Source organism: Peromyscus leucopus, chromosome 1 (assembly GCF_004664715.2).
Source record: "Peromyscus leucopus breed LL Stock chromosome 1, UCI_PerLeu_2.1, whole genome shotgun sequence".
In the NCBI taxonomy this organism is placed as follows: Eukaryota; Metazoa; Chordata; class Mammalia; order Rodentia; family Cricetidae; genus Peromyscus; species Peromyscus leucopus.
In genome coordinates this window covers 154,280,523-154,293,680 of record NC_051063.1, presented here as the reverse complement: position 1 = coordinate 154,293,680, position 13,158 = coordinate 154,280,523, and the positions used below count along the sequence as shown (strand labels likewise).

At 50.5% G+C, this 13,158-nt stretch overlaps 1 protein-coding gene across 11 annotated transcripts in view; it reads right to left on the bottom strand.

Annotated features, from left to right (window-relative positions):
• Nav2 (neuron navigator 2) overlaps positions 1-13,158 on the bottom strand; it is a 362,047-nt gene that overhangs the window by 25,193 nt on the left and 323,696 nt on the right. For 8 of the 11 annotated variants that reach the window (XM_028880150.2, XM_028880152.2, XM_028880155.2 and 5 more), the window contains 5 exons: positions 11,927-11,935; positions 11,374-11,546; positions 4,167-4,320; positions 3,033-3,195; positions 2,006-2,106 (listed from right to left, as the gene is read on the bottom strand). In XM_028880150.2, the coding sequence (XP_028735983.1) occupies positions 2,006-2,106; positions 3,033-3,195; positions 4,167-4,320; positions 11,374-11,546; positions 11,927-11,935 (600 nt within the window). The remainder of the gene's footprint in view (positions 1-2,005; positions 2,107-3,032; positions 3,196-4,166; positions 4,321-11,373; positions 11,547-11,926; positions 11,936-13,158) is intronic. The other 3 variants (XM_028880151.2, XM_028880154.2, XM_028880160.2) reach the window with 2 other exon arrangements.

The window sequence follows — 13,158 nt, the reverse complement described above, 5'->3', positions numbered from 1 at the left end:
AGTTAGGGCGGGGTGGGGCTGGGTGGCGGGCGCAGGCACGCAGCAGTTAAGAGTCAGCAGAGAGAGAGAACACCAGTGGCCATGACAGGGCCCGACTCCGCCAGAGCCTTGTGCTCTTGGGTTTCTTAGCTGAACAACGGGGACAACACCATGGTCAGAACCCCTAAGGTATGCTGCAGTGGCCCCGAACAACAGCATGAGGGGAAGTGGCTTCCAGTCCTGGAAGAACGTCAGCCGTGACGCTGAGAACAATGGCAAGGAGGATCAGCCATACATAGGGATGTCACCTGCCTGCCCTGTAAGGATGTCGTGAGAATGAATTTCAACCTGACAGGCCAGGCCTCTGGTAGCTGGGTTCTAAAAAAAAAAAAACTCTGGTAGACAGTTCTAAGACCATGGGCAAGTCAGCCACACAGTGCCAAAGCCAGCAAGGAAAAGTCTGGCTGCAGACACTTTGTTTTGATGGGCACTTTGGTTTCCCAACTGTCTGAAACCGTAACAGCATGCTGGCCAGAAATGTTATGAACTACAACGTCAAAACATCAAGGGGGCTCGATGTGGAGACTCATGAGGCCTTTTCCCACTGTGATGGATGGCCAAGGTCATCCAGGGCATCCCATAGGACTTACCCACCAAAATGCAGCTCACCTTGCAGCCCTCCACCTCTACTACAGAAGAGTCTCTGGCAGGTATACATCGGAACAGAAACCATACCAGAGAACCGCCGGCTTCTAGCACAGTGAGTCAGGATGTCCCAACCAACCTACTCTGAGTCCCTGTGCTTTCTAGACTCAGTCGAGGGCCTTCTGTCTCCCAGCTTGGTGAAGGCTATGTCTGTAGCCTCTGATGAGACAGAAATGGGCCCTGGATCAGGGAAGTTCGATCAGCTTCCTCTTCTGCCTTACCAATAAAACGTTCATAGCTGCTGGGACATGCTTCAGGAAAACAGTAAATCCAGAAAAGCTGTTTCTTTCTTTCTTCTTTTGTTTGCTATTTCCAGACAGGGTTTCTCTGTGTAGTCCTGGCTGCCCTGGAACTCACTCTCTGTAGACCAGACTGGCCTCAAACTCACAGAGATCCACCTGCCTCTGCCTCCCAAGTGCTGGGATTAAAGGGGTGAGCCGTCGTCACCGCCACCACCACCACCCAGCCAGAAAAGCTATTTTGGAGAGCATTAGTGATTCCTAGTACTGAAAGTACACTGTGAAGCCGGTTTCTTTTTTGTTTTTGTTTTTTTGTTTTTGTTTTTTTAGCCAGCTTTATCAATTCTTTAAACAAAGAAATGAAGGGCTTTTTGCTTCCTTTATGTTAAAGAATCGTCAAGGGGTGTGGGGACAGGAGAGACCACCAAGGATTGTAGATATAAGGATGGCTGAGGGTTGTGGGTGCAGGAGGGGCTGCTGAGGACTGTGGTGCAGGAGGGGCTGCTGAGGACTGTGGTGCAGGAGGGGCTGCTGAGGACTGTGGTGCAGGAGGGGCTGCTGAGGACTGTGGTGCAGGAGGGGATGCTGAGGACTGTGGGTATAAGGGCTGCCAAGGATTGTGACACAGGAGGGACCGCCAAGGATTATGGGTACAAGATCTCATTTTCTGTTTTCTGAACACTGTCGTAAGTATTCCATTTTATCTTTACAACTTCTTTTCTTTCTGAATTTTTGTTTTGTTTTGCTTTTTACTGTGGTGCTAGGAACAGAACCCAGGGCCTTGGACATGCTAGCAAACACTTGGCGACTGAGTTACATCACCAAGCTCCCCTTGTTAATTTCTTACAGACTCTATACATGAAACTCCATCATGCATATTCATGTATATATAGTATAACGCAGCATGTATTGGGTCTACTCCACCACTTTAGCATCCCCTGGGTCTCGGAATGCGTCCCCTGTGAGTAAGGGGGACTATGATATCAAGAAAGGTGTTAGTATTTCCCATCCATCGCCTTAGGTTTCCGGTCACTAAAGCTAGGCCATTTCTACCTGGGGAAAGGGAGAGGGAGCCGACTAACCTCCTTCCACTTCATTGCCTCCTGAAAGCTGACAACTATCTTAACATGCCTGCCTCCTTCCTTCCGAGCCGAGCATTCACCAGTGTCATCCAGCAACATGTCTGCGAATGGAAAACATCAACAGCCTTAGGCACATGGGGACAGCAAAGCTGCTTCCCGACACCTCTGCTGCCTGTGGGCACAGCAGCAGGCCAAAACGGGTGTCAGGGTGCAGGGGCGGTAGGCTGGGGGTGGGAGAGGGCGGGATGGATAATGCGATCACAGAAACCAATGGGGGGGGAGACCAGGGAGCCAGCAGGCCGACAATGCATCTTGCTGGATGGAAGTGCGAGGAAGACTCAAACAACAGCAACAGCATCATGGGTAAAAAAATAAAAGCGTCAGCCTTGAAATGCTCACAAAGAAAACTCAAGGTGCGTTCTGGGATGACGTGCCAGCCTGAAGTCTACCCCAACAGCCAGAAGGCTGAAAGCCAAGACATGGCCTCTGGAGGACCTACTACCGAGGGGTATACGAGCATTGGGCCTGCAGATCAACTCCTTAGAATGGATTGAGCAGAAGTCAGCATGGTGGGCAAGGAGAAACCCAAGCTCATGGTCTGAGGAATTTAGGGTGCTGGAGCAAAGCATGGAATACTCTAATGGCTGGGTTCATGTTGGTAGCAGATGCACACCCAGACACACACACCCCAAGTGCACACACGCCTGCTACCTCACCGTCAGATCTGTGGACCTGCTCATCCTGGAGACTGGAGTGCCAGCTGCAGGCCTCCATGGGCCCTGGTGCCATGAGTCACTCACCCAGGCTGGTGGGCTAGACCTACCCAGAACCCCACAATCCACTCACCCAGGCTGATATACTCAGCTTATACCCAGCCTGTGAGCCACTTGGTCAGGCTGGTGTCTATGGCCTGCTGCTGGTCCTACGAGCCACTTACCCAGGCTGGTGGACTTGACCTGCCCCTAGCCTGTTAGCCACTTACCCAGGCTGGTGGACTTGACCTGCCCCCAGGCTGTTCGCCACTCACCTAGGCTGGTGGACTCTGTGAGGTTCAGGCTGTGTTGTGAGAGGCCTAAAGACTGCCTTGGGGAAGCAGAGATGGACACCTGGGAGGGGGCCCGGCTGCAGCCACTGCCTTGAGACTCAGACTTCAGTCGGTCATTCTCAGCTTTCAGCTTCTCAATTTCACTCTGCACAAAGTAAGGGAGAAACTGACTCAATAGATGATGTCATGAATGGAGCATGCCTTTTCTGGAGGTTAGACCAGCCAAAATCAAGCACACCCTTGGGGAGACTCCACAACATGCCCACCTTCCCTGCTAGTCAAGACTCTGGCAGGGCTGGTCCCCTCCTCATGGAGAATTGCTCTTTAGGGAGTATACAGAAATTGTCTTCCCCAGGGTCAGGTGCCTGAGTGGCCAGTGTAAAGGAGTCTGGCAACCAAAGAGGTTGGAGAACTTCGAGTGACAGATTTCTCAACTCCAGGACTTCGCCGAGCTTTAAGGAGCTGTTTGCTTTGCGACGCTGAGATGGGCACACGGTGTTATTTCCCTCTCACACTAATTACGGAGCAGCTTTCCTTTCCAGGAGCCTCTCGAAGAGTCGCTCCAGTTCCAGGGAATGTTCTTTGGGATGATGCTCTCCAGTGAGGTCACCTTTAGCACACTCCATAGGAGTCTGTCATTCTACAGTTGTCCATAAAGAACCTAAGGCAAGCAAGCCTTGCTGCAAAATGCAGCTCATAAGACTGACATGGCTTCACTCCCCAGCGGAAGGTGGGGCTTGCGAGAACCAGTCTGAAGCCACCTTCAAAGGAAGCCACTGGCTCTTCCAGCTGCAGGACATGGAGAGGTTTGGGATGAGGACCAGGCTGATCCTTGGTCCGGTTTGGAGAGACAGAGGATACTCAGGTGAAAGGAATGGCCTCAAACACAAAGGGACACAGGCAGAATCGGCCAAGAGCAGAAAGGGCAGGTGGAAGGCTTGACGGCCGGCTGTAGGGGCCGCCTGTGGAGGAGGGGGCAGCGTGCAGACACACAAGGTCTGATGTGAAGACTTGCTCTCCAAAAAATAAAGAGGGCGGGGAAGCAGCCATGGCCAGGGCACCCACCTGTACCCCTCACCCCGGGGCTGCCACTCCACAGGCTCACTGTCCACTCACCTGCATCCTGTTCATGGCCTCTCGGAGCTGGTCCAACTGGTGGGCGGAGCTGAGCGCTTCCAGGCGGATGTCCGTCAGCTTCATCTCCTTGTCTCTCAGCTCGTTCCGGAGCTGCAGGACTGTCTCAGCTTCACCGTCCATACACTCAGAAATTCTAGGGACAGAGGGTGTTACCGACAAAACAAGCTCTCATTAATTCACTTGCCCCCTCCGAGAGTGGTCCAGGTCAACCATCACCGTGTTCAGCGCCGTCACAGCCATCACAGTGTTCAGCACTGTCACAACCATCACAGTGTTCAGCTCTATCATAACCATCACAGTGTTCAGCTCCATCACAGCCATCACAGTGTTCAGCACCGTCACAACCATCACAGTGTTCAGCTCCATCACAGCCATCACAGTGGTCAGCACCGTCATAACCATTACTCAGAGCTCATCACATATCAGCCCCTCCTCCAGCCTCTATTGCTTTCTCAAGAGGATCATACCCAAAGCATCCGAAACACACAGATTTTGTTGTTCAACCTATGCAGAGCAGTGGTTACAGAAGAGCTCTATTGCATCTTTCTTCAACATGGCACTAACAGAGGGTAATTGGGAACCGGTAGACAGGAGCAGGAACCTTTGGAGTCTGAGTACTTCCCAGAGCAGACACAGCCAGCCTCATCCCTCTCAGAAGTGAGGTAATGACCAAGATCAGAAACTCGAGAACAAAGCTTTCTTCTGGGCAAATGAGAGGGGTGGAGGGACGTTCTGAACATGAGTAGATAAAATTAATCTGATTTTTCATTTTGTTCTGAAAACTCACTCTTTGAGGTGTCTAGGTAAATCTGCTGTTAGTCCCTCACGTCTTGCCTGCTTCTCTTTTCTTCTTATGTAAGACAATAGCAGATTAGGGGATCAAGATCCAAGAGAGAGAGGTGACATGAAGCCAAAGCTCCTGAGAGCCATGACACAGTTGAACAACTTGTTCACATCAGGTCAAAGTGTGGCTACTCTACTCAAGAAAGAGCAAGGCAGGGCTCTTGTTCAGGTACTCGGGTTTTTTGTGGAACTCTTGCAAGTCAGTGTGAGGTAGAAGACCTTAAAAGCCATGGTAAGTAGTAGCCATTGGCAGGGCCAGTTCTACTAAAATACAGTTCTGTGATGTCGAAAGGATACTGGGTGACTGGGAATGACTTGGACCGAAGATGGAAGAGGAACAATAAAACTCAGAAAACCAAAACTCCAGAACCGCCCTAAGCTCCCAGGTTTCAGAGCTGGCGCTGATGACTGCCTGGGAGACAATGCGTTTGGTTTGGGAGGTGGAGGCCATGCCAGCCACTGCCTAAGACTCAGGCGCTGGCTTAGGGGCCAAACAAACCCTACCCGTCAAACAGGCTGAGGGTGCAACCTCAGCTGCCAGCAGAAGACGGCAGAAAACTGTTCAAAGAGGCTGGAAGGAATGTCTAACACTCACACTGACTGGAGCTGTTGAATGGGCCTGAATGTGAACTGCTTCTAAGTGACAAAGCCATTTCCTGCTTTTTAAGTTACCAACTAGCAAACTGGCCAGGAGGCGTATACCTGGAATCCTAGGTAGCTGAGGCAGGAGGATCATGGCTTGTTTGGATGCAGAGTAAGGCCCTGTCTTTCAGAAAAAAAAAAATCACTAAAAACTGAGGAAGCAAGTCTACTTCGGTATCTTCTTGAATTAAAAATCAAAACAAAACAACCAAACACAAGAACTCCCAAAAAATGTTATCCCTCTTCTGAATCTGTGAGAGGCCAAAGGACTGTGGAACTCAAAATTAAAAGACCCTCTACCTGGCTCCTTGTGCTCCAAGTAGCCTGCAGTTTGTAGGATAGAATTACAGTCATGCTTTTAGTTTCAGAGATACGCTCGAATCCAGATGTTGCTGAGAGTGTGGGGTCTGCTCCAGGCTTTGCTGCAAGCTTTGGGTCTGTTCCCTTGTTGTACTCAGAACTCTGCTCCAGGTGGGGGTCACATGGCCTGTACTTCTCTAGGAAGCTCTCTCAGTGCCTACTTTGTGACTATACAACTCTGGTTGCTTTGCAAAGCTTGGCCAATCACGGCCTCCACAAAGGGGGCAGGATGCCTGTCTACTCCCAAACTCACCATGAGACTCAATCTCAAAGCTTTGGTTTAATGATGTCTGGAGGTGGGACCTTGGGGAGGCAACTAGCACTAGATGAGATCACGAGTGTGGGGCCAGATGACTGAATGAGTGGCTGTAGAGGAGATGAAGGACAGGCCTAAGTGGATGGTTGGTCTTGCTCTAGCCTGAGATGTGAAGCCCCTCCGCCCCCTAACGATGCAATGACCCAGCAAGAAGGCCATCCACAGGTACCAAGTAGGGGCTGGCATATGCACCCGAACTGTGAGCTAAATGAATGTCTTGTGTATAACTCACTTGATCTTGCACAGCCACAGAGAGCAACACAAGACGAAAAGGGAAGAACATTGTGCCTTCTTTCCCCTAGCTCCTTCCCTGACTTGTTCTGCTTGGCACTTGGTCCTTTAGGACTAGACTGTTCTTGAGTCATTCCGAGTGTCTGGTCATACTTGCCAACACACAGCAGGTATGCAGCCGTGTTTTCTGGAGGTATCTGAAGCATAGTTTTCGATCGCCTTATACACTGCCATGACTCCAATTTTAAAATGGGGAGAACGAGGCACAGAGCCATCGTTGGGCCCACGGTCACACTATGTAAGCATGACAAATCAGGATGGATGAAATCCGCAGGAAGGGAGATCGCTTAACTTTAGGTTGTTGGACTATACCCAGGAGGCAAACAAAGTAGGCTTTTCTACTTCAGAGCCCATGAACTAAAAGGACCTGATGTATCTTTTTTTTTTTTTTTTTCAGTCCCTAGCACATTATTCTATCTTCCCCCTCGGTCTTTCCAGATGTGGGCTGGTGGCAGACCCAATTTTAAATGTTTGGACTGTGGGAAATGTGGCCTGCTCACAGCTGCCACCCCTTCACCCACAGAGGAGGGATTTCTCCATGCCCAACCCCCTGCCTTTGGCTTCATCTTTGAAACCCCTCTCAAATCTACATTTGCACATTTTTACAAAGCTTTCAAGGTTAGAAATAAGTATTTGCCCTCAGCTCACCCTTTGGAAAACTGGACCCAAAACCAACATCTCCCATGGCCGCGGAGGCTGTGGAATGTACTAAAAGGGCTGGGGAGTCGAGAGCCAGCCCTGCCCATCCCTACGGGGACAGTGGTTTGGAAGGCGCCGTCTCGCTCCTCTTGCTGGATGCTGCAGCTTCTCTGCCTCTCTGACAGGCCACCCAGCAGCATGTGGCCAGGTTTCCATCACCTCTCCCATGCAGTTACTCCCCGTGCTCCTGGTCTCCTCCCACGCCACTGGCTACTCTGCTTTGCTTCCTGAACTTTGAATGTCAGCACATCGGAGCTGGTCCTGGCCCTCTGCTCTCCCTCTCCACTCCACCCACCTGAGAGCTCCCAGATGCGCACACACAAGCGCTCCAGGGTGGCTGACACCTCCACAGGAACATCTCCTGGGCATCGCACACACCGCGACTCGAGTGGCGCTCTGGATCGCCAGCAGTGGTGGCTTGCGTGTGAGATGTCCCCCGTGGGCTCTGGTGCTAGAACACTTGATTCCCACCTGGGCTGCTGTTTGGGAAGGCTGCGTGTCACCGGGGGCGGGCCTTGAGGCTCGATGGCTCAGCCCCCACTTCCTGTCCACTCGTTGCTTTCTGACTGTGGGTGCAACGTGACCCGCCACCTCACGCTCCTGCTGCAACCCATTCCCCACCGTGATGAACTACGCCCTTTGAAAACTACACACCCAAAGAAGCCCTTCTTCCTCTCTTCGGTGGCTTCTCATCAGGTGTCTGGTCACAGCAAGAAGAACATTAACAAAGACACTACCCCACCTCACCTGGGTCTCCCATCAGCCATTTAGCCAGTGCAGCAAGCGCCCGAGTGTCTCTAAACCAACAGAGTACCCGCCAGCACACAGCTGGGGTGGGACGAGGGGCAAGAACTAAAACCCGAGAAAAGTCCCTCCATCAGATGGATCTGCACAATGGTAAGTAACAAAGCAGAGGGAGAGGGTGGCGGCGGCGGCAGCTGTTCCTTTATGCATGGCAGACAGGCCAGGCCTTATGGAGGAGGTCAGCTTGAGCAAGAAGCTGAGGAGTCAATACCAAGAAGAGCACGTTGGGCAGTCGCCAAGGCTTTGAGGAGAGGAGTGTGACTGGAGGGTTCAAACGACAGAGCAGGTGAAGCTTGGAAAACGCTGCTGCCTCCGAGACCTCCCTCTACTCCTCATGTCCTACACATTGCTTCCCACAGAATTCAAATTCAGTTTATGTCTCTTTTCTGCCTACAATACCTCTGCACCTTACTGTCACACTTGGAATCGGATGTGACGAGACTCTGATTTCAGAGCTCCCCAGGCTGCAGTATCACCTGGCTCCAGCCTCAGCCGGCCATGCTGCTCCTTGTCCATCCTACCACAAGCAGGCTGTCCCTCCACCCCCGAGACCTATCAGCCCATTTCCACATTGGGAAGCCTGCCTTGCTCGGTATGAGGCTGATCTGTGATCACCAAAGCCAATTGTCTTCTTTGCTTGTTCCCTAACAAGGTTGTATGGCCTTGGCTTCCACACAGTGGGCTTTGGTAGGAGCGGACAGATGCCACCTGAAGGCCTGGCCCACAAAACCCTCCCATGGGACCTGTACATATGTCCTTCTGACCAGCCTGGATGCAGGACTACTGAGCAGAGGTTCTTGGTCAGGGCAGGCCGCCAGCTGACCAGGTTTGGGGTGAACCAGGAAGAAAGAGCTATGGAAGCTACTGAGTTTCACAATCAGACTTGTTACAGCTGCTAGTGTTTCTGACCAGAATGAACCAGTGGCTCCTTCTGTTGCAAAACTCTCTGCTGAAATATCCCACTCAGAGGGGCCTCGCCTGACTACCCCATCTAAAGTGGCTGCATCCCACATTCATTCTTAGAATTAACTGTTGGGACAAACTGCCTGGATTTTCTAGGCTTCTCTGATTTCAGAATTCTGTGCTTAGTGTCTATCATCCCACAGTAGATAGGATCAACCTAAGAAGGAATTGTAAGTATCTGGGACACTGTTGTAGCAGAACCAAGAACGGCTCCTGGTAAGGGGGTTGGGGGCTTAGGAGTGTAATGAACTGTATTGCTTCATGTGGGGATATATGTCACAGACCATGGTTCCCCTGTGATGGGCATCAGGCAAATGAGGCCTTAATCCCTAAAGAATGCCATCTCTGACAGCCTGTTCTTACAGACCACTGTATACCAAGTTCATATCCAGGAATCAAGAGGATGCAGTGGGCTCCTTCCTCTCTGGTCAGGCAACTGCTGAGTCAAGATGCTCTGGGATGGATGATGGAGACCTGTCCTGTCTTTACCTCTTGGAAACCCTGTGGGTCATGTGAGAGGGGCTTACACTCTCAGATTCATCTCTTCTCCCATTCAAGAGAATACAGCAAGACAAGGACACACAGTGGACCAGCTGGTCAATGCTGCCTCCTTCCTAATCCAGGTTCTTCCCACTGGGTATCTCCCAAAAGAGAAGGAAGAGATCACCATGGAGACCCTTCATTTTTCACCAAGGGGTATTCAAAGACACAAATTAATTTATGTGCTGTCTTCTACACCCTGTCTTCCACACAGTCAGTGTGCCAACCTATGTGCATTTCCTGCAGCCAGCGCCAAGCACCTGGGTAGGGCTAGGGATACTGTGTAGGCCACAGCTCTCAGGAGGTTGCTGGGTTAAGCAGATCAGCTCCATAGATGTGACCTCCTGGGAACGAGGGATGGAAGACAAGAGGCACTTCAATGCACAGGTTCTAATCGCCTCCCTCAAGAATCCAGCGGAGGAGATACACAGACCTCCACCGTAACCAACAGAGAAACCAAGGTGTACCTGACCAATCTCATCCTTTGCTTTGATCAGCTCTCAGTGGCTGTTCTGGCCACGCCCATGGGTCCTTTCTCACACACAGCCTCATCTTACTGTTATGTTATTCTTTGCAGATGGCTTGTTATGTGGTTCTTCACCAGTGACCCTAGGCCTGCTGGAAACGCTACTGGGGGAGGCTTTCTCAGTGCTACAGGAAGCCAATTGTGTTGGGTTCTGAGCTGATACTCGTGTCGCCACTGGCCCACCCCAAGCTCTTTCTGGTCCAGGCTCTCTAGCCTTGTGTTCTTAGGTGGAGCACAGGATGGCCTCCCTACACTCAACCAGAGGTCTAAAGGACTGACAAAGAGAGAATCACCATGGAGGGTGGTGCCAGGGCAGACGGCTCTTCTCTGTGTAACTAATGGCATGCTCCTGTCTCAACAAACTAGCTGTGCCTCCAAAGAGAGAGGGTCTTGAACTCCCTGAGGGGTGGCTCTCGGGATGAATCAATCACTTTATGAGATGCAGAGTCTTTTTGATTTTTGAGTTCTATCCTCAAAGAAAACAATCAACACCAGATTTCAATCAAAGAAATGGACAACCTCAGCACCATATCCAGAGAAGCCAGAATTTCAGCAAAAATTGTCCACACTCACACGCTCTTTTCCACCTGTTTATCTTGCTCACCCCTGAGCGTGGGAGAAGATGACAACAGCCACTACCCCAGCTGATGTACAAACAGAAGTTAAACAGCTTGCTGGAAGGCAGCTGCTAATCATGAACAATGGCACACCCTGATGAAACTTCAGGTTTCCATCTCTCTCAGCCTCTCCTCCCTCCCCCCCAGGGAAAAGGGCTGTACTACAGGACTTCCATATAGAAGAAAGGGCTGTTAGGAGCTGTGGTGGTTTGAAAGAAAATGGCCCCCAAAGGGAGTGGCACTATTAGGAGGCATGGCCTTATTGGACTAGGTGTGGTCTTGTTAGAAGAAGTGTGTCATTGTGGAGGTGGTCTTTGAGGTCTCATATGTTCAAGCCATGACCAGTCAGACAATCTACTTCCTGTTGCCTGCATATCAACATGTAGCAGCTAACTCTCTAGCACCATGTCTGCCTACTACACTCCCTGCAGTGATGATAATGGACTAAACCTCTGAAACTGTAAGCTGCCACCCCAATTAGATGTTTTCCTTTACAAGAGTTGCCATGGTCATGGTGTCTCTTCACAGCAACAGAAACCCTAAATAAGGCAGGAGCAAAAGGTATTGTCTGTTAGATAGACTCACAAAGAGTTGGAGTGGGCGTTCCTCAGCAATGGGGTAGAGCCGGTGGATCCGTTGTGTGGCAGTTTTGGTGAGGAAGGCAAGGAAGAATCTGTCATCTCCTCGATGTCTGAGTGTGAGGATGCTGACTTGGGGGACTTCTTCTTCCCAAAAGCTTGCTTGAAGGAGCTGCGCAACTGAATATACAAGATGGTCAGCCTCGGCGTCGAGGTGAGGCCCAGGCAGAAGCATGCTTACAAAAGAGCAGTTAACTGGACCACACTTCCCCCATCAATGGCCAAGGCACCCAACAGCTCTGTGGAATCAGTGCATTCGGGGAAGGGAAGTTATCTGCGTTGACAGCTCAGGATGGGCCTGTGGGGGCATTCCATGCCTACTCTTCGTTCCAGAATAGATGCCAACAGCAAGACAGCCTGACTCAGTGGGTGAGTGTAGGGAGATGAGGTTACACAGCAACAAAGCAGGATGCTCGGATGTGGGGACAGATGCGGATGAGGTTAGTCCTATCAATGGATGGGTTAGCTTGGTATCTGATATTAAGCTTGGTCTCGCTTACCTCATTGACCTGCCAGAGAAAATGCAAGCAAAAACAGGGAAGGGGAAGGAAAAAAAGACAATTTTTAACAGAGAAAGCCAGTGACAGGGAAAGCTTAGGACTTTTCAGAGGCGACATGGCTCATAATAAACACCACACAGAGGCTTCTGGTGGGAGTGGGATGCTTGAACAGCATGGGTTGTGGGGAGCATCTTCTTCCATCATGAAAGGAAGGGATGAGCAAGCTGAGGGGTCCCCTATAGCCAGGGCTTTCCCAGGGGCTCACTTGCAACGGCTTCCCCTGCTTTCCTGTCTGTCCTTTTAACCATCTCTATGGCTGAGCAGCAGTGGGAGGTGCATCTTATTTCCTCAGCAATGGAGGACTGACATCTGTATTTCCTCAGCAATGGAGGACTAACATCTGTACCAGCCCCTTGTGTCTGCACAGCTCTTTGTTGTATCCACTTGGGGGCTCCTGCTCTCCTGCCATGAGGAACATAATCTAACAAGCAAAGAATCTGGCTCTCTCACTTGTCACTCGGGAATCCCATAGCTGTCTACAAAACTCATTAAGTACACTGGAGAAAACAGAAAAGGGGTAAGGCCATTCCCCAACCCCTGAGGCAGACATGGAAATTCTGATGAGAATTGAAATTCTCCAAGGGCCATGACCAGCATATATTTATCTAGGTTCCAAACAAAAGTAATCGTATTTTGTCTTCAAAATAGATATTTTAGGAGTCATTTCCTTTCCTGGGACCTTTTTTCCTTCAGAAAATATATTCTAGGGATTTCCCCACTTGTGAGTCGTGAGGCCTTTCCCAGTGGATGCGTTTCGTAGCTGACAAGCTGCTGGTCCAGCTTGTGGGCAAGCCCTGGCCCACTGCTCTCTTGCTGTCTACTGAGGCTCCTGCTTGCAGACAGGAGTCATAGAACCGGGCTTTGCCACACGAGCCAGAGAGCTAATATGCCGGGTGAATGAGGAGGTTACAAAATTTAGACTGAGTTAAGCTTTGGGGGAAGCTGAGAATGTCTGTTATCCATCCTTCCTGGCTTCATGGAGAAGTGAGAATTGTCTAGAAGCAACATAAACAAGTTTCATTTCTTGGCTAGATTAAAAACAGCCAGGATTTTTCCTTTTCTTTTCCTAAATATTATTATTATTACTATTATTATTATTATGTTATGTTTATGTTTATGTGGGGGGTTAATGAGTGTGCCACTATGCATGTGCGGATGGCAGAGGGCAACTT